Source organism: Capricornis sumatraensis, chromosome 21 (genome assembly GCF_032405125.1).
Source record: "Capricornis sumatraensis isolate serow.1 chromosome 21, serow.2, whole genome shotgun sequence".
NCBI classification, from domain to species: domain Eukaryota; kingdom Metazoa; phylum Chordata; class Mammalia; order Artiodactyla; family Bovidae; genus Capricornis; species Capricornis sumatraensis.
Window position 1 is genome coordinate 3,462,349 of NC_091089.1, and position 22,348 is coordinate 3,484,696.

Sequence of the window (22,348 nt, forward strand, 5' to 3'; positions counted from 1 at the left end):
CTGGAGGCTGTGCCCCAAGGGTGGATCCCACGGCCTGGCTGTGCCCCAAGGGTGGATCCCATGGCCAGGCTGTGTCCCACGGCCTGGATCCCTGTTCTGCACGAAGGCTCAGCTGCGCTGCGGGGCGTCCCCACGGCTGACCACAGCCCGGCTCACAGCTCACAGGTTCCCCAGCACTTACTGGGAAGACAGGCACTGTGCCTCACAGAAGGCAAAGGCTGAGCCATGGGGCAGGCTCCTGCTGGCCCTGCTGGGGAAGCCACACACACCAGTGGACGTGACAGCAGAGAAGCAGACTCACAGATTCAGATAACAGAGTGGCGACCAGTGGGGCGGGGGAGGTGGAGGGGCAGGCCGGGCGGAGGAAGAGGCACAAACCATTATGTACAAAACAGGCTACAACACGGGAAACACAGCCAACACTTTACAGCAACTATACACGGATTCTAACCTTTACAAACTGTGCACCACTGAGCCACCAGGCAAGTCTACCTTGTACACCTGCAACTCATACGGTCTATCAGCTATACTTCAGTTTAAGAAAAATGGAAATACCTCTGTAACGAGAGCTTCAAAAATAAATTAAAAAAAACCACAGCTGTAGTAGGAGCTCTGTCAATGCCCTGAGCTGCTGCTCCACTGGGGGTTCGCCATCGGGAAGTCAGGACAGGCTGTGGGCCCTGCGCTGCACACCCCGGCCTGCACCCTCTCAGAGCCTGGCAGTACCGGCGGGGGGACTAACTGGGGCGGTGGGCCTCAGCTGTGGTATGACCTACTGGATCTCCAGGATGGAGAAGAGCTGGCCCCACCTGTGGAATAAACAGCATTTCTAGAACTGAGCTTCCCAGGTGGCACTAGTGGTGAAGAACCTGGCTGCCAATGCAGGAGATGGAAGAGATGCGTGTTTGATCCCTGGGTGGGGAAGATGTCCCAGAAGAGGAAATGGCAACCCACTCCAGTATTCTTGCCTGGGGATTCCCATGGACAGAGGAGCCTGGTGGGCTACAGTCCATGGGCTGCAAAGAGTTGGACACGACTGAGTGACTGAGCGTGCACACACACACATACTGTACCTAAATTCTAGCAAAATACCTGGAGATTTGACTTACAAGCTTGGTGATTGCCTTGGAGAGAGATCACAGGAGGATGCAGCCTGCAGACCTCATGGCGTCAGCAGGCAACAGGTCCTGCTCCCTGCCTCCCTGTACCCAATCCCAGGGCGCTCTGGGATGAGAAAGCGCCTGCCCACAAGGACGGGGTGAGGGCAGGGGTTAGGCCAGGAGGGCACTGGCCTGCGGCGAAAGCCCATTCTGAAAACCACGGACAAGCCCTCCTCACCCCACGAGAAGACGGAGCAAGCACTCCTGGCGGGGCCGGGAGGAGCCAGGGGAGGCGCTGTCTGCGCCTGCGGGCCTGCCTGGGACGCGGCCCTCGGTGACTGACCTCGTCAGGGCTGGAGGCCTGGTAGGTGCGGTTGTCATCGCTGAAGTCCTGGTCTGCCTCGGCAACCTCGGTCTCGCCAGGTGCGCCACGGGCCTCATACACAGGCGTCACATTGTGACACAGGGCGACCGCCTTCACAGCCTCGTGGACCCGGCTGCTCACGCTCCTCCTCACCTTGGGCGCCGACGACACGGCTTTCCTCGGAGGGGTTGAAATGGTGCTGCTTCCGCCAGCCTGACACTGTGTCTGCAAACACGGATGTCACAGGGTTAGAGGCAAGCGGGCGCATGCTGGAGTTACCCACACGCACGCCTGTCACGGACGGCCAGGCCGGGCTGGAGAGTGGCTGGGATGACAACCGCCTGCACGTGACCCACGGGGCAACGACGCCCCTGGGGATCCTGGGGCCACAAGGAGCCTGGACATTTCCCGGTTGTCCAGTAACCGAAATGTCTGGTACAGTACTCAAAATTTGGCCATCTCCTTTTAGTAGATTCACTGCAGCCTGTCATGCATGTGCCCAGTCCTTAACAATTCCTGTTTATCCACCACTTCTAAGAGCAAAGTTAAGAACAGAAGACTCCCACGTGCTTTCCTTTCTCCTTAAAAACTGTGTGCATAATTGGTCCGAAGTTAAGAGCAGGAAAAAGCATTTAGGATGGTTCCCTTAATACTATGGACTCATTGGCTTTGCATCAGTCTCTGAAGTTAACTGTCTGGTTTGCAGACAAGGAGTGTTGGATATAGTAATTGCCTCCTGACAGCCCTGGATACACACCACCCACAACCCTGTTCACCTCCTCCTGGGTGGGGCTGTGGGAGGACCCCGACCCCAAGGCCCATCAGATGCTTCTCCACGGAACACAAGGGTAACTCCTGACACCCCTGGAAAGCCTCTCCGCTTTTGGGTGGCTGTGCAGAGCAGCTAAGCGACGCCCATCTGCCCGTTAATCACGGAGCCGGCTAAGGAGGGGGTGGCCCCCTGCTCAGCTGGCGCCCCTTCCAGCCTGCACCCCCCACCCACACCTGCATCCTGACCGCACACCCACACAGCCACCAAGCAGCCCTGCTCCTGCTGACTCAGGCTGAGTGCTTCACTCCACTCAAGTCCACTCAGGATCCCAGGTGTAAGTACGATCAGGCTGCACCAGACTCATGTTCCGTTACAGTGGACTTAAATTATTGTCATCTCATTAACACTAACAAGCAGAAGGGAAGGAAGAAATCCATTCACATAAAAACCTGGATAACCAGCCAACGAACATAGCTTTCACTAAAAAACGTTTGTAAGATTCTTCTTAGATGGGATACTATTTGCTGTGTCTATATGACATCTTTTCTGCTTTTAATTTTTTCTAGTAAAATAACATTTGGAGCTACTGAAGTCATATTCATAGTAGTCCTGCATTAAATTTTTTTCATCTATTAATAAATACTCTAGGTTCCAAAATACTCTATTGAAATGAATGACATCCAAATTGACTTTCTGTGTTTGTGCACAGATGAGTACTTCTGGGGGTGTCTGATCATACATATCACCCACACACACTCAGGTAAGGCTGTTTTCATTTGATAGCATCTCAAAAGTAAAGTACATGCCAGATGGGTGCACTTCACAGAAAAAAGAGATGGTTTTCACAAAACTGAATATAAGGCTGACAATATACTTTGTGTTAAGAAAAAACAAGAGAGTTCCAGAAAAACATCTATTTCTGCTTTATTGACTATGCCAAAGCCTTTGACTGTGTGAATCACAATAAACTGTGGAAAATTCTGAGAGAGATGGGAATACCAGACCACCTGACCTGCCTCTTGAGAAACCTATATGCAGGTCAGGAAGCAAGAGTTAGAACTGGACATGGAACAACCGACTGGTTCCAAATAGGAAAAGGAGTACATCAAGGCTGTATATTGTCACCCTGCTTATTTAACTTATATGCAGAGTACATCATGAGAAACGCTGGGCTGGAAGAAGCACAAGCTGGAATCAAGATTGCTGGGAGAAATATCAATAACCTCAGATATGCAGATGACACCACCCTTATGGCAAAAAGTGAAGAGGAACTAAAAAGCCTCTTGATGAAAGTGAAAGAGGAGAGTGAAAAAGTTGGCTTAAAGCTCAACATTCAGAAAACAAAGATCATGGCATCTGGCCCCATCACTTCACGGGAAATAGATGGGGAAACAGTGGAAACAGTGTCAGACTTTATTTTTTTGGGCTCCAAAATCACTGCAGATGGTAATTGCAGCCATGAAATTAAAGACGCTTTCTCCTTGGAAGGAAAGTTATGACCAACCTAGATAGCATATTGAAAAGCAGAGACATTACTTTGCCAACAAAGGTCCATCTAGTCAAGGCTATGGTTTTTCCAGTGGTCATGTATGGATAAGAGAGTTGGACTGTGAAGAAAGCTGAGCGCCAAAGAACTGATGCTTTTGAACTGTGGTGCTGGAGAAGACTCTTGAGAGTCCCTTGGACTGCAAGGAGATCCAACCAGTCCATCGTAAAGGAGATTAACCCTGGGTGTTCATTGGAAGGACTGATGTTGAAGCTGAAACTCCAATACTTTGGCCACCTCATGAGAAGAGTTGACTCATTGGAAAAGACTCTGATGCTAGAAGGGATTGGGGGCAGGAGAAGAAGAGGACAACCGAGGATGAGATGGCTGGATGGCATCACTGACTCGATGGACGTGAGTCTGAGTGAACTCCAGGAGTTGGTGATGGACAGGGAGGCCTGGCGTGGTGCGATTCATGGGGTCGCAAAGAGTCGGACAGGACAGAGCGACTGAACTGATGCATACAGCCACGCCGAGGCGTCGCCGGGGAAGGTGCTGCATTGCAGCTTGGCATGTGACAGGCCCTGTTACCGCAGCAGCACTGGGCACACTGGCAGGAGACACCTGCAGGGCTGGGCCCGCTCACCTGTGCGTAGGCATTCACAAGGTGGTTCTGGATCTCATCCATTGTGTCCGTCCCATAAGACACGGTGCCCAGGTGCAGCCGCTTAAACACCATCTCGTTCTGGGTGAGGGTTCCTAGGACAGAAACAGCAGGACACCGTCAATGCAGGGAGCTCGCTGGCGGTTCAAGGCTGGGCCCCAATGCGTCACACGCAGGGCTGGCTGTGCCCTGCACCCCGAGCATGCGCTCTGCCACACTAAGCATCACCGAGTGCTGTCCATACCACCCTCATTTGCTCCATTTCACTATGAGGACCGGTGCTCTTCCCGCAGTGTCAGGCTCCCTTTCAGTAATTCCCAATGATGGGCTGGGGGCGGGGGGTTCTGGTTCTGCAGAAAAAGTCCGGGCTCTATCTCCCGGTTCAGATCTACTGTTGGTCCAAGGCAGATTTGCCCCTTCAGAGAGAGACGGGTGGAAAACTGGAAAAGTGACCCACAGCCGAGATCAGAACGTCTGTCCCTTTCACATGAATCTGTCGTGAACCACGAAGTATTTTCCACCGAACAGAAACAACCTTCTCGAGACTGGACACCACGTGAGTCGCAGAGAGAGGAGGAGAGGAGGCAGAGGCGCTTTCCCAGCTGCTCTCCAACCCGTGGGCCACCCTGTGTGCCCTCCTCACCCAGCCTGGGACCAACCACCAACCCGGGAAAACCACTTTCAGGAGGGCCCATGGTTTCGGCCTCCAACCAGAAAGATACACAACAGGCGCAGTGAAGTACCAGCATGACAGAGGGGAGGCCGAGGGGAGGCCGTGTACTTCAGAAACTCAGTGAGCTCTCAGTAAAAGTGGCACAGGAGGTCCCAACGTTACTCATGAGCCTGACAGGAGACTGCAGCCACTGTGCGTGGATCACTTACTATGAAAACACACACACAAGCATGGACCGCAACATAAGAACACACACACAGCACGGGACCTCAATGTGAAAACACACACACAAGCATGGACCGCAACATAAGAACACACACACAGCACGGGACCTCAATATGAAAACACACACACAAGCATGGACCGCAACATAAGAACACACACACAGCACGGGACCTCAATGTGAAAACACACACACAAGCATGGACCGCAACATAAGAACACACACACAGCACGGGACCTCAATATGAAAACACACACACAAGCATGGACCGCAACATAAGAACACACACACAGCACGGGACCTCAATGTGAAAACACACACACAAGGACGGACCTCAATGTGAAAACATACACACAGCACGGGACCTCAATGTGAAAACACACACACAAGCATGGACCGCAACATAAGAACACACACACAGCACGGGACCTCAATGTGAAAACACACACACAAGCATGGACCGCAACATAAGAACACACACACAGCACGGGACCTCAATGTGAAAACACACACACAAGGACGGACCTCAATGTGAAAACACACACACAGCACGGGACCTCAATGTGAAAACGCTCACACAAGGACGGACCTCAATGTGAAAACACACACACAGCACGGGACCTCAATGTGAAAACACACACACAAGCATGGACCGCAACATAAGAACACACACACAAGCACGGGACCTCAATATGAAAACGCTCACACAAGCATGGACCGCAACATAAGAACACACACACAGCACGGGACCTCAATATGAAAACACACACACAAGCATGGACCGCAACATAAGAACACACACACAGCACGGGACCTCAATGTGAAAACACACACACAAGGACGGACCTCAATGTGAAAACACACACACAGCACGGGACCTCAATGCGAAAACGCTCACACAAGGACGGACCTCAATGTGAAAACGCTCACACAAGGACGGACCTCAATGTGAAAACACACACACAGCACGGGACCTCAATGTGAAAACACACACACAGCACGGGACCTCAATATGAAAACGCTCACACAAGGACGGACCTCAATGTGAAAACACACACACAGCACGGGACCTCAATGTGAAAACGCTCACACAAGCATGGACCGCAACATAAGAACACACACACAAGCACGGGACCTCAATATGAAAACGCTCACACAAGGACGGACCTCAATGTGAAAACACACACACAGCACGGGACCTCAATGTGAAAACGCTCACACAAGGACGGACCTCAATGTGAAAACATACACACAGCACGGGACCTCAATATGAAAACGCTCACACAAGGACGGACCTCAATGTGAAAACACACACACAGCACGGGACCTCAATGTGAAAACGCTCACACAAGCATGGACCGCAACATAAGAACACACACACAAGCACGGGACCTCAATATGAAAACGCTCACACAAGGACGGACCTCAATGTGAAAACACACACACAGCACGGGACCTCAATGTGAAAACGCTCACACAAGCATGGACCGCAACATAAGAACACACACACAAGCACGGGACCTCAATATGAAAACGCTCACACAAGGACGGACCTCAATGTGAAAACACACACACAGCACGGGACCTCAATGTGAAAACACACACACAGCACGGGACCTCAATATGAAAACGCTCACACAAGGACGGACCTCAATGTGAAAACACACACACAGCACGGGACCTCAATGTGAAAACACACACACAGCACGGGACCTCAATATGAAAACGCTCACACAAGGACGGACCTCAATGTGAAAACACACACACAGCACGGGACCTCAATGTGAAAACATACACACAGCACGGGACCTCAATGTGAAAACACACACACAAGCACGGGACCTCAATGTGAAAACATACACACAGCACGGGACCTCAATGTGAAAACACACAAGCACGGACCTCAATGTGAAAACATACGCACAGCACGGGACCTCAATGTGAAAACGCTCACACAAGCACGGGACCTCAATGTGAAAACACACACAGAGCACGGGACCTCAATGTGAAAACACACACACAAGCACGTGACCTCAACATAAGAACACACACACAAACACAGGACTTCAATATGAAAACGCGCACACAAGCACGGACCTCAATGTGAAAACATACACACAAGCACGTGACCTCAACATAAGAACACACACACAAACACAGGACTTCAATATGAAAACACTCACAAAAGCACGGACCTCAATGTGAAAACATACACACAAGCACGTGACCTCAAGATAAGAACACACACACAAACACAGGACTTCAATATGAAAACGCTCACAAAAGCACGGACCTCAGTGTGAAAACACACGCACAGCACGGGATCACAGCACACGTCGGACCCTCCTCATGGGTTCTCGCCCCCCACCCCTGCCCCCGATAGGAGATTTACTTAAGAGACTGTTTTGACGAACACTCTCAGAAGAATGCATTCCATTATATACACGTACATATATGCTGCGACCAGGCCTTCTTGCGTTGTGGCGCGGCCTCTCTAATCACGGGCGCGGCCTTCTCGTGGTGGTGGCCTCTGCTGCTGTGGAGCGCCGGCTCGAGGGCACACAGGCTCCCGCAGTCGCGGCTCACAGGCTCGGCCGCCTGGAGGCACGTGGATCCCCAAGGACCAAGGATCAAACCAGCGTCCCCTGCACTGGCAGGCAAATTCTTAACCAGTGGGCCAGGGAAGTCCCCCATCCCTGCTTTAAATGGAAGTAACTATGGCATGGAGAAGTCAAAGCAACACTTGCGGTCAGGCTGTTAGTGAAACAGCGAGCGAGACAACACGGACCCTCTGATAGCAGATCGCACGTCTGCCACCGCGGGGCGCTGCTGCAACCTGAGGCTTGACTGACAACCAGGTTCTGGTGCCAGTATCTGCGGAGCCACTCAGAAACACGCCGCCTCCTCCACGAGTGTGCCACGCTATGCATAAAAGAAAGTAAAGTAAGCGCAGCCCGACAGGTGACAACGAGAGCAACAGCGAGTCCTCGGCCTCCGACGCAGGCCGGGTGCGGACTGGGCCGTCCACCAGCCTCAGAGAGTGGCTGAGGGACGGGCCACAAGGCGACAGGGAAGCGGCTAAGTGGCGGGATTAAAATACCCATTCACGGACTCCCCTGGCTGCCCACTGCCTAGGAACCTGCCTGCCAGCGCGGAAGACACAGCGTGGATCCCTGGGCCAGGAAGGCTGCACAGGCAGTGGGGCAGCTAAACCCATGAGCCCAGCTACTACAGCTGCAGTCTAGTCTGGGAGCTGAGGCTTCTGAAGCGCGTGTGCTCCAGAGCCCTGCTCTGCGACAAGAAGCCACTGCAATGAGAAGCCCCCAAACAGCAGTGAGGACTCACGGCACCCAAAAATAAAACAAAAAATAAACAGAATCAAAACCAACCAACCAACCAAAAAACAGCGTTCTATCTTACGGTGCAGTAATGGAAACAAAACTTCTAAAGTGATAAGGCTAATTTACCAAACCATGTAAGCAGACATTCGACATTATTTAACGGGGAGTCACATTCTACGTGCAGCACACCAGGCCTTCCCGTGAGCCCTGCAGCACTGGCACCGGCCAGCACCCCACTGTCCCCCTCCCTCACACCCGGTCACCCGCGTCGGTGAACAACCACACCAGCGAGGCTGTTCAGGCTGCTTCACTGAGGCCCCACTCGGGCTCACCAGGCAGGAGACACCGCCGTGGTCCTCTGGGGTCAGGCCACCAGCACACACCCCATGCACGTGTGCACACTGCTGGGCACACCTATGCTCTGGTGCCCTTGGAAACCAGGGAGACGGTGCTTCCACGCGCCGCCACCACCTCCTACAAAGTTCCCTGTGAGTCGAGTCTCAGCAAGGCAGTGTGCTGGGCAATGGATGCTATGATTACAATGCAACCGAGAACCTGTTGTTTCAGAGGGTGTTTCAGGAATGGCTTTGTTCTACATGAAGACAAAAACTAACAAAGGAATTAATGTATTGCTTTAACAGGCTGCACCCAAGTCCAGTTTTAAAATTTATGAATCCTCGGCAGCATTGTTCTCAAACAATGGCATCTTGGGGGCGGCGGGGAGAGGGAACGTCCTCTCAGCAGGTTCGGGGCACACAGCCTGTCCTCCGGTTTCAGCATCATTTGCGCGTTGATCACACCACGCCTAGTATTTCTGGTCAGTGTCAGCACGCTCTGCATCCTGGCAGCTAACAGATGTCTACCCTTGTCGAGTGAATTACTTTATGTTTCACGCACCGGCGGCCTCAGATGTGTCACTATGGCAACATCATTAATTTCAGATCTTACCGGAAACGTGCACTCCAATCAAACCTAATTATAGCACACGGCTTTCTTGTCCAGGAGGAGGAAACTGTAATGCAATTATTGGAATACTTCATTTTCTGTTCTGCTGCGGCAAATGAGAGACACCCTGATGGACGCTTCTTGTCAGAAAGCTTATTGATGAAGCGCAAACCCAATTTACAGCCGTACGAAGGCCTACCTCACAGCTCCGCCAGCCCCGTGAGGCTCCTGACAGCAGCTCACCCCCAACCCAGCCTCCGATGGGAGGGGTGCCCACAGCCGGCTCATCCTGGGAGCCGTCCTGGGGCCTGAAAGGCAGGCCAGACCCAGGAACTCAAGAACACCGCCGCACAGCTACATCAGGAGCTGAAGGCTTCCAGTTTAGAAGACGAAATGAAAAAATTTTTCTCTATTTTATACAATTATTCTGTTTTTTTTTTATTCCCTAAAATCTCAGGAACCAAGATCATTTATCCAAAACCTAAAGTAGCCTTTTAAAAGTACTCTGTGGGAGAAACGAGGCTTTGTTTTTATGACTCTGGGCAAAAACCACTTATCCTTACCCTGACTGTAACTCCAACTCAATAAAGAGAAACGGAGGAGCTACAGAATGATAACTTTGTTATTGTTTAAAATGCAAAACAACAGTTAGGCTTTGGAGGACAAATATCGTCACAAAACCTTGACTTAATGACATCACACCAGCAGATACAGAGACTCGAGCTGACCACGTTCTGTCAGGCATGAACCTTGTACACTTCTGTGAAACAGCAGGTCAGTGCCCCCCAGGGTGATCACGCACGACGGCCACACGAGGATTTCTGGTCCAGACGGCACCTGCTCCCCTGGGAAGAATGAAGTAAACTTGGTACTGGGGCAGGAGGTGACCACAGAGGCCCTGAGAGGGGGCAGGAGTGGTGGCTGGGGGTGGGGGGCCGGGCCTGAGGACGTGCCGAGCCCCCAGCCCTTCCCCGCCCCGTACACCTGGGGGGCGCGCCCTGCGGGGGCCGCTGCTGCGTGGGCCCCTGCAAGGATCTCCACGGCACCACCGTCCCGGCGAGGACGCTCGCCCTTCACACGCACTGCTGGCTCTTGTGGCCAGAACTTTGCTAGGAACACCCGGAACGTGCTGGTAAGGGTAAGGATGCATTAGAACCCTTGGCTGCTGCTGGCAGGAATGTAAAATGACGCAGGGCTGCCACGTCACCCAGCGCAGACGCTTCCCCAGGGAACAGACGCTTCCGAGGCACAAACGCTGGGCTGACCAGGCCAAGACCCGCCTGACAAGGTAGCCTGCCGCGGACTGCTCCCACCAACTGCAACCAGACTTGGCGAGTCCTGTCTGTACATACACGTCAGACATTTCATGAAGGTGGAATGACGCCCTCCTGCATTAGGATATCCTGCTCAGGAGAACAGGGCGGCCATACATTTAATTTGGTCTCGGTAAGGTCTTTCAATGTTTAAACACACATATCCACATAGTCCTTACCCATTTTTTGCTAGAATTTATTTTTTAATTCTTTATACTTCTTGTTGCTATTCTAATTGGCATTTTCAGAATTAAGTGTCCTCATTGTTGCTGGTATAGAGAAATGTAGTTCAACGCTGATACCAAGTTTACACGTGTAAACTCACTAAGCTCTCTCACCACTCTAGAAGCTCCACGGGGCTCTTCGGGTTTCAAGGTACACAGTCATGAACTCGCCCTCTCTGGCAACAGCCTGCCTGTCGGCACTGGGACGCTTGTCTCCTGGGGGTGGCTCGTGGTTCCCGACTGTGTTCACCGACAGCCGTCCACCGGGGCGGTGCTCTCTGCCGACAGCAGCCGGGTGCCTCCCTACCCACGCCTGCCGGCCGTGGACTGACCACCTCTCCAGGACTCAGCTGGTTCTGGAGACATTTCTGACACGTCTGTAACATTTCATAGGGGTCTGGGTTTGCTGTGTGCCTGCTTCTCCATCCAACAAGTTCCAGCTGTTTTCCAGAAACAGCTCAATCTCTGGATCAGCTACGGGCAGTTTGCGCGTTTTCCAGTGTTGTTCGAGGCTAACTCTCAAGTTTTCTCCCATCAGCGCAGTGAGGCTGGGAAGGCACTTCCTCCACCTACCTTCTTGACCCCGAGCTCCTCAGGTCGCTATTTCTGAGTTTTTTTGATTCACCGAGTATCACCTTCCTGGTAGATTCCTCAGCGTCCCACAGAGACAAGCCCTAATTGAAGACCAAACACAATCCAACAACTCTGACTGAGCGGCCAGAAACCTGTAATCCCTGTGTGAAGGCTGGCTGCCACACAACACCAAGCCCTCACCGTCGGGACATGGGCACCTCTGTACTGCGTCGGTCTCCCACAGCTCTTTTCAGCTCTGCTCACTGCCTTCACGTGTGCCCACAGGTTCCTCAAGTTTGCACCCACGTGGTTACATGGACGTCAGCGATTCTAAATGGAATCATTCTTCAGTCTATTCCACACGTAAGGGAGCGACTTTTATTCCTGCTGCTATTTTAATCTGTAGCCTGCCACTTCACTGACTTCTATTTTCAGCCACTGACTTCCTTGATTATTATATTTGTAAATATTTGTTGCTTCTTTTGCTTGTGGATCTTGTTTCTAGTTCCTGGCTCACAGCAGTAGCTGGAGTAATGTCAAAGCTTGGTACATGTTAGTCTTTCTTCTTCCTGACTACAGTGAGGATTTTTCTAATATTTTATTAAAAAGAAGGTTGAATTGTAATTGACATATATTTTCTTTGTTGCTCTTTCGTTGCTAAATTGTGTCCGACTCTTTCGCAATCCCATGGACTGTAGCCCACCAGGCTCCTCTGTCCAAGGGATTTTCCAGGCAAGAATACTGGAGTGGGTTGCCATTTCCTTCTCCAGGGGATCTTCCAGATCCAGGGATCAAACCTGTGTCTCCTGCAACGGCAGGGGGATTCTTTACCACTGCCAATGGTATGGTAAAATATGGGAAACCCATATTTTCTTTACCATTTATAGATTTTATTTCTAGTTGGCTAAGAATTACAAAGGAATCTACACCATTGATCAGTCAATCAAGAAGGGATTTTAACCCTTAGATATGGCTCTTGTTATAGTTCTGGACTCAATTTGTCATTTATTTAGTATGTTATGAATTGACAAGAATTCTTTGATGAAAAAAATGAAATAAAGTCAAAGCAAATTTGGAGCAGGGAACCCAATGGGGAAGAACCATTTGTAGAGAGGCTCTTTGGAGAATGTTACTGTTAAAACAAACATCAAATTCACAGATCTTATTAATCCTCATTTTCTTCTACCAGTTTGTAACTATCATTCTATAATAAACAAGCCCTTTTAGCTCTTAAGAAGCTACCAGAAAGGTGTAACACAGGCAGTTAAATAGAACAAAATTACACAAGTGTAAGGATGTGGAAGTTCAAAATACAGAAGTCAGTCTTTAAAAGTCTCTAAGAATCTCACATCTTGCTAATTCTGATGATCCTCTTATGTCAGAATCGGGAGACTGGCTGGAGGCCAGTTTCGCGGTCAGTCTGGGAAACGCTGTGAACTCAGCACTCTCACACATGTGCACACACACCCTACACATGCGTGGGCATAGGCAGGCCAGGGTCCCCCCACCCCCGCCCAGACCCCTCTAGGTGCGCGTGGGCAGAGCGGCACCTGTCTTGTCGGTCAGCAGGTACACCAGGCGCCCCAGCTCCTCCGGGATGGTGCTGGTCCGGACCACGGTGCCGGGAATGTGCTCGTCTTTCATGATCATCCACCCGTAGGCAGCCTTGCCCATGTCCAGGTTCACACGCAAACTGCCAGAGAAAACCCACTGCAGTCGTTAGTGACTCAACACCTCATGTCCAGCATGCTTTCCATAAAAATTTATTTACAGAGACATGCATTCTCTGTAATTTGAGGTGGAAGAGATAGATCATAGTGGATTTCAGACTTTAAGAGAAATGAATTTGTTGACACCTAAGTCGGCAGGCCCCTTCTCAGCCAGTTGCTCATCATTCGCCCATCAGCCTGGTTTGCGATGCAGCTGGATGGACCTGGGAGAGGTGGACGGCAGCGTGGGTCCAGGCTCAAAGGGGCCAGCAATACGTGGGAGGAAATCGCCCCGAATCACTGAGCATCAGTATCTGAGAGGGGTCTTGACATCCACCCCCGTGATTCACAAGAACGAAGGAGAAGCTCCCCCATGTGGAGGTCATGAAGGGGAGCAGGTTCTGGAGGAGGCTGGGCAAAGGCCCTCCGAGCACCAGCCCCTGAGCATCACGTTCATAAAAACAGAGCAGAGCCACTGCATGTGAAGGAAAAACACCTTCAACTAAGACGATAACACCATACAGGGAGGAAACAGCTTATGTTCACTCTGATTCACACTGGACATCTTGATCAAATGTCAGTCCAATAATTTTCATTTTTAATGCCAAAAGTTTCTAGAAGCTCAAACTTCAAACACCAAGTTGACAGAATAGTTATCATCACTTACTTTAACTTACTTTTTAGTTAGATATTTAACTTACTTTTTAGTTATGTTCTAATTTTATGGAACTTCAAAACACAGGCCTCTGTTCAACTGGTACTGGATTGGCCAGAAAGTTTCTTCTGTTTTTTTCTGTAAAATGACTCTAGTAGCACAGTAGCACTTAGTTATCTCTAACTTCATTGACACAATTTTGTTAAGATTGTGACAGTTGTCACAGCATGCATTAAAAAAAAAAGAATAAAATTGCTGAATTTTTGTGTAGCCATTTTAATATTGAAGATGAAAAAAAGCAACATTTTTGGCATATTATGCTTTATTAGTTCAAGAAAAGAAAACACACAACTGAAACACAAAAAAGCTTCGTGCAGTTTATGGAGAAATTGCTGTGACTGATCAAACATGTCACAAGTGGTTTGTGAAGTTTCGTGCTGGAGATTTCTCGCTGGACGATGCTCCACAGTTGGGTAGACCAGTGGAAGTTGATAGCAAACACATTGAGACATTAATTGAGACTAATCAACGTTATACCACATGGGACACAGCCAACATACTCAAAATCAAGTTTTCAAATCAAGTGTTGAAAACCATGTGTACCAGCTTGGTATGTTAATCATTTTGATATTTGGGTTCCACATATGTGAAGTGAAAAAAACCTTCTTGATCATATTTCCACATGTAATTCTTTACTGAAACGTAATGAAATGTTCTGTTTTTAAAACAAATTGTGACAGGAAATGAAAAGTGGATACTGTACAATAATGTGGAATGGAAGAGATCATGGGGCAAGGGAAATGAACCACCACCAACCACACCAAAGGCCGGTCTTCATCCAAAGAAGGTGATGTTGTGTAAATAGTGGGATTGGAAGGGAGTCCTCTATTATGAACTCATTCTGGAAAACCAAACGATTAATTCCAACAAGTACTGCTCCCAATCAGACCAACTGAAAGCAGTGCTCGATGACAAGCCTGGGGAATTAGTCAGCAGAAAACACATCAGCTTCCATTATGATAATGCAAGGCCTCAAGCTTTTTTGCTGACAAGGAAAACTTACAGCTTGGCTGGGAAGTCCCGATTCATTCGCTGTATTTACCAGACACTGCACTTGCAGATTTCCATTGATTTCAGTCTTTACAAAATTCTCCTAGTGGAAAAAATTTCCATTTCATGGAGGACTAAAAATGCACCTGGAACAGTTCTTTGCTCACAAAGACAAAATGTTTTGGAATGATGGAATTATGAAGTTACTGAAAAATGGCAGAAGGTAGTGGAACAAAATGGAGAATACGTTGTTCAATAAATTCTTGGTGAAAATGAAAAACATGTCTTTTACTTAAAAACTGAAGGAACTTTTTGCCAACCCTATACTTTATAGTTATACTTTTTCTGAACAAAAACTATATATATTAAGCCTACTATTTTGAGTATTATAATAATAGATACCATATACATATTTAAGCTCATTATATTACTAATTTAGCAACTGTGAAATTTTCTAAGACCTACTCCAAATAAGTGGGAAAATGGCTGCAGTTCTACATGGTCAGTTGAATCAGAGGCAGTTATGACCTTTACTGCTAAATAATGTTGTTTCTATTCAGTCACTAAGTCCTGTCTGACTCTTTGCAACCCATGGACTGTAACCAGGCTCCTCTGTCCATGAGACTTCCCAGGCAAGAACACTGCAGTGGGTTGCCATGCCCTCCTCCAGTTACACATATCAGAAAATGAAATAAACTATCTTCACAAACTAGCATGTTCAGGAGTGTCACCGAGAGGAACATGTATGAGCCTGCTTCATGCTACGGTGAGGAAACACAAGGTTAATTTTAGAACATAGAGTCCATCTTAACGGTGGCACTTTCTTTCCCCGTTTCTTCCCCACAGCCACAGAAGTGTCTGAGGGGGTAGCCTGGACCCTGCACAAGTGAGGTGTGCAGCGTGGACCGTGGCATACCAACCCCCCACCCCACCCCACCGACATGGCCTGCTGCATTTAAACTTAATTTGTTACAATTAAACCTGCACATTTATCAGAACCAGGTGAGCCAGCTGCAGGGCACACCAGGCTCCCCAGGGAGTGAAGCTACCTGAGATAATTCACACATATTTCTCCAAAGAGAGGCTTATTTTTAGATCCTCATCTGAGCAAAAGAAAATAAAAGTCATTTAAATGACACACTTTATCTAAAGTAATCAAAACTTTTTCCTGTAAATAGTCATTTAAAGGAAAAAAGCTCAGATACAATTTTTCTGATCTCTCCCTCCCCCAAATGTTTTATTCTATGATTCTCTAAAATTTTCATGACACACCACAGATGGCAAGCGATGGTTCAACAATGTTTTCACCAGGTGATTCGCCCGTGGCTCTCAGACTCAGGGCCAACCTGGACCAATGCACCTGCAGGTGTGATGGGGTCAGGCTCGTTTCCTGAGTAAGTCTGTAACCATGAATCTTGAACTTGTCTCAAGCTGTTTCAAGACAGGTAGTAACTATAAGTACACAGTTTAGAAGTAAGAGTATTTGTCTTGGAAAAAGGTACTTCCATCTCTTATCTCAAATGATTCCTATAGTTAGCTTTTCAAATACAACGGCAAAGAAACAAACAAAATCCAAATAAACCAAAAACAACAAACACCACATAGCACACAAACATATTATACCACGAACAAGAGCCAGAGGGAAAAATACAAGAGAAACACTGCGAAAGGCATGAGATATGCACATGTGACAGGCATGGACTGCAACCTGGACGCACAGGGAAAACTGGAAAGATATTTGTGTGAAATAGGCAAAAATAAAAATGAATAATAAATTTTAGAACTAAAATAATGCCAATAACTGAAATTTAGAAATTAGTTTAATATCTGATTAGATATAGCCAAAGATGAAATCAGTGACTTGGAAGACAGGTCATTAGGAATATTATTTATTAACAGAATAAACCAAGAAACAAAAAAAGGTAGAAAGTACAAAAGTAAAACAGGAGAAACAAAGGGTATGGGTGGATCTCTGCCCACCCAGAATAGGGCAAAGGCAGTATTTAGGGACAAACTGAGAATGTTCTCGGATGAGTGGAAGAAACCTATCTACAGATTCAGGAATATACATCTATCTAGACACTGTGTCAGAGTAGGACACCACCCACAAAGAGCACACCTGAAAGGCACTGGGAAGGTCCCAGAGGGGTAAGGCTGAAACGAAGAGCAGCAAACAGCAGCCACAGAAGCCAGAAGAGAGCGAGGTAAATGTGGCAACTCAGAGAGCCACACAGGTGAAACTGTCTTTCAAGAGGAGAAATCTGGGGTTCCCAACAGAGACCCTCACTAAACAAAAACTAAAGAATACATTTCTGACAGAAGGAAAATTATTCTACATGGAACTTCTGAAAGGTAAGAAGAATAAAACAGTGATAAACCAAAATTAAGAGGGAATGTGTAAAACAGTAATATCATGCAGTTTAAGAATAACTACAATTAGGATAAATTACAAAAATGGATTAGGCCAGAAGGGGCAAATGGAGTTAAACATTTGTAAGATGACATGCAAAGGAAACCAATACCTTTAGACTCTGAGAAATTAAGAATGTTTTTAATTTCAAGGACACATACTAAAAAGAACAGAATTTCTTATAAAACCTAGAAACTACTAGAGAAAAGGTGGAATTGAAAAAAAAATGGTAAGAAAGGAGAAAAAATACAGAACAGAAATATACATTAAAAGCACAATATAAAATAATAGATTTAAACTAAAAATACAACAGTATTACAATAATTGTGTATGCACTAAATAGTCAAAAACTATGAGTAGATTAAAATTAAACTTTATGCTACTTACAAGAGACACATATAAATATAATTACACAGAAAAGTTGAAAGTATGAAGATGGAAAAAGACATGCCAAGCAAATTAAAGCCAGCTGGCATCACTATATTAACATAAAGCAAAGTAGAATTTAATGCAAAAAGCCTTAGCAGAGATAAAGAAAGTCACTTTATATTGAGAAAATGCGTAATTCAGCAGAAATATGTAATGATTTAAACTTGGAAACCATCAATAGTAAAGTCACAAAATATATAATACCAAAAATAGAATTCAAAGGAAAAATAGATGAATTCACAATACTGATGGGTGATTTTGACACCATCCTCAGTAACTGTTAAAAAAGGTTGAGAAAACAAGCAAAAGGTACAGAGAAACTTATGAACAAGTTGAACAATCCTGACCTAACACACTGTGAAGCACGGAGACCAACAATTCAGACTTCATGTTCTTTTCAAGTACACAGTGAATGTCCACAAAAACCAACTAAATACTGGGCCCCATAACTAGTCTCAAAATATTTCATAGATGTGCAATAATGAATGGCATGTTTTCTGGTAACAATGCAATCAAGCCAACTATGAAGTCAAATATGCTCATAAACTAAGAAATAACTTTGTAATAACCACAGGTCAAAGAAGAAATCACAGTGAAGATTAAACAATCTGTAGTTGACAATAACACAAATACTACATATGAAAACTTTTAGGATGCTGCCATAGTACTTGTATAGAAATGTATAGCCTCAACTGCATACATTCAAAAGGGTAAAAATATGAAAGCTAGTGAGTTAATCATCTATCTGAAGAAGAAGAATACAAACCAAAGAAGGTAGGAGGAAAGAAAGAAAGAAAGAAAGAAAGTCAACATTACTAAAATAGGAAAATATTACAGAGCCACAGGGAATCAACAAAGTCAAGACTAGATTTTCGTAAAGACTACTAAAGTTGACGAAACCACTGGAAGACTAATCAAGAAAAAAAGAGAGAAGGGGCAGAAATAAGTACCAAAAATAAAGGTGATCAATACCACAGATCACACTTATAAGAAGAGATTATAGGAAAACATTATTAACACACTTTAATTAAAAATTTTGAATATTTAGGTACAGGTGACGTATTTCTTGAAAACCATACTTTCCAAAACTGACTCAAGAAGTTAAAAACTTGAAATAAAGTTTTCTGACTAGTTAAAGTTAACTACTTAAACTTTAAGTATTCAAGAAATATATATAAACCAGTAGAGAAATCAACTCTGTTAAACAACTTTCCACAACAAAAAGTTCAGGCTGACATGGCCTCCTCGATGTGTAAATGTCCAAGGAATAAATAATCACAATTTTAAACAAAAAATTTTGGGAAGACTCATTGATGTATTTTAAGAGAACAGCATAATCTTGACACTAAACACCAAAAGATGATGTGAGAGGGAGGTGTAAGTTAATCTCACTCAGATAAACCAATGCAAAAACTTCACAAAAATGACAAGCAAATGGAATCCAGTAATACATGGAGGAGTATTATGCCATGACCAAGTTGTGCTTTTCCCCCCAAATAATACAAAGTAGGTGTGACATCAGAGAGTCAGTTGGTATAATTTGGCACATGAACATCTGAAGAAGAAAAACTTAAGATGAAAAATCATCTCAAAAGATTTAGTAGCAATGTTTAAAAAATTATATCAGTGATTTAAAGACAATTTTTAACAAAATAGGAATAGAAACAACTTCTATTATATATTGTAAAGAAGGGGTTCTGTAAAAACTTACAGCATCCTTATGATGAAATGTTGAAACCTCTGCCTTTCACATCGGGAACAAAGAAGGATGTCCAGTATCACTATAGCCACTTAACGTTAAGCTAGAAATCGTTGCTACAATGACAAGGCAAAGAAAGAGAGGGTGCAAAAGACCAAAGGAAGCAAACTATCACTGTCTACTGACTAGGTGATTATCTATAGAGAAAAATATAATAGATTTCACATTAATAATTAGAATCAATAAAATTTTACCAAAATGGATGGATTCAACCATTTTTATAGAAATCCATTTTATTTCTCTATACCAGCAACAAACATATAGGAAACAGTTCTTTCAAAAAATGGCATTTATAACAGCATTTGAAAAATGTCAAGTATCTAAAAACAGTTCTAACAAAAGTTATGCAAGATTTCAATGAAAGTTTTTAAAAAGTTTGAGATGTTAGAAAAGACCTAACACAGGTAAGAGATATTCCACAGTCATGGTTTGGAAGATTTAGTATTAAATGTAAATGACCAAAGAGAGCCTGCATGTGCACGCAATCGTGTCTGACTCTTTGTGACCCTGTGGACTGTAGCCCGCCAGGCTTCTCTGTTCATGGGATTCTCCAGGCAAGAATACTGCAGTGGGAAGCTATTTCCTTCTCCAGGGGATCTTCCCGACCCAGGGATCAAATCCGTGTCTCCTGCACTAGCAGGTGAATTCTTTACCACTAGAGCCACCTGGGAAGCCCGACCAAGGAGAGCAAAGGCACTCAATGAACACATGGAGGACCTGCTTTTACCAAATATCCACTTATTATAAGGGCTTCTGAGCTAAGGCACTTTGTTACTTGGTCAGGAAAAGATAAAAAGACCAGAACAGGGAACCCAAAACAGACCTGTGCATATATGAATACTTAGCATGTGACAGAGAGGACCCTAGATCGTTGGGAAGAGGTGTTTTCTACAAAGGGTGCTAAGAGAACCAGTATGGAAAAATATGTGAAAATACTACTCTACACTATTAATCCCTGCCCACCCCCCCCCCCCCCAAATAGGAAACAACAACAAAAGCACTTCCAGTGGTCAAAGAGAAAACTGATAAACTTCTAGAAGTTAATACAGGAGGACAGCTTCACCATTCTGGAGTAGAGGAGGAATTCTTAAACATACAGAGTGAAACGCAACAACAAAACAGAATTATAAATTTGACAATGTAAAATTAACAATTTTAGTTATAATTTAACCACTGGGTGAGTAAAAATTCAAGTTAAAGACTGAGAAAGATTATCAGCAGAACAGAAAACTGAAAAAGAACTAACATCCAGACATCATAAGTAACTACAAAGCAGTTGTAGTTAACTTCCCAGCAAAGCAGATTCCATAAGGTTTCAAGAGCTGAGAATAATTCCCTGTGCCTGGAAGCTCCAGCTCTGGCCTCCCGGCTCCACAGCCTCTGCAGGACATATGCCAGCTCTGGCCTCAAAACTACCCTTCCTTTCCCCGCAAATGTAGCACACGCCTGCAGCCAGGCAGCTCTATCAGCCCATATCTAGCCATGGAGAATTGCAGCCCATTTCTCCCACGCAGAATTTTGGGAGTCTGGCAGGCTTCTTATTTTGTTCTATCTCTGTCCCTTTCCGTCCAAGATGTCAGTGTTACTGCTGATACAACATTTTCAAAAACTCTGAGGGTCTCTCATGTGCGTCCTGGGGGGACCACACCATCAGACAAGAGCCCCTCCACAGGTCTTTGCTGGACAAGCCCATCTATTCTTCACTCCTGCTGAGATGGCTAAGTGGATCTAAGAGTCACACACCTCCTCTCTTCAGCAAAAGTCTGTCCAGGCACACCCTAGGACTTCCCTCCGTGCATGCTTTCCACACGCTGACTCTTCTAAGGTTGGCATCTTCTGCAGTCTGGAGAGACTGCAAATGTCCCAAGCCGTCAGTAACTGAATATCATTCTGAGGTCTAAGTAAGGTGGAAAGTACTCTTTCCCCCAAGCATTCTACCTGGAAAATGAAGCTGGCAGGTTAGCACAAACTTGTGATGTTGCAGGAAGGGCATCTGCCCTGTAAATAATTTGACAAAAATCTACATATTTTCCTTCAGTAAAACTCCAGGAAAGTTAATCTCTAAATTCTGAAGCAAATGTTGTGCCTGTGTTAGCTAACATTTTCAACACTCCCTTCTTGATGTGCTGACTGAGCAGAGCTCTGGGCAGAGCACCGGGCGTCCCACCAAGCGGTCAGCTGGTAGCATGAATACGTGGGCATTTCCCTGGCAAGCCTTCCCACAGCCGCTGATTTGGCTGCTTGACTTAGAGTGAGAGGAAAATGGTCTCCCAGGCCACACAAACCCTCATCAACGTCAGTGTTTCCACAAAGACGCTGTACCCACAAGAGGCACTCCAGTGTTTCTGGGAAGGAGCACCGCTGTCACCTCGTCAAATACCACCTTGCTTCTGTTGCCCACGTAAGCCTCCCTGGCTTGGCAGTGCTAAGACACTTGTTTCTGATTATCCACCAGACTGTTACGCAGCATTTTAGAGTATATCCAGAAGGCACAGTGACTAGGGGCATGTAATGCGAGCTCCTGACCTGAGGGAACTTCACATGCACTGTGAAGAATTCTGATGGTTGGCTCTGTGCTACGAGAAAAACAAACGATTTAAGGAACACACATTTATTTCTGAATTACAAAAGTAGAGGTAAGTCTCATACTATGTTCCT

At 46.3% G+C, this 22,348-nt stretch overlaps 1 protein-coding gene across 1 annotated transcript in view; it reads right to left on the reverse strand.

Annotated features, from left to right (window-relative positions):
• Window positions 1-22,348, reverse strand: part of ATP9B (ATPase phospholipid transporting 9B (putative)) — a 154,254-nt gene that overhangs the window by 20,313 nt on the left and 111,593 nt on the right. The window contains exons 13-15 of the mRNA XM_068993543.1: window positions 13,229-13,371; window positions 4,369-4,481; window positions 1,444-1,689 (exon numbers count right to left, since the gene is read on the reverse strand). Of these exons, the coding sequence (XP_068849644.1) occupies window positions 1,444-1,689; window positions 4,369-4,481; window positions 13,229-13,371 (502 nt within the window). The remainder of the gene's footprint in view (window positions 1-1,443; window positions 1,690-4,368; window positions 4,482-13,228; window positions 13,372-22,348) is intronic.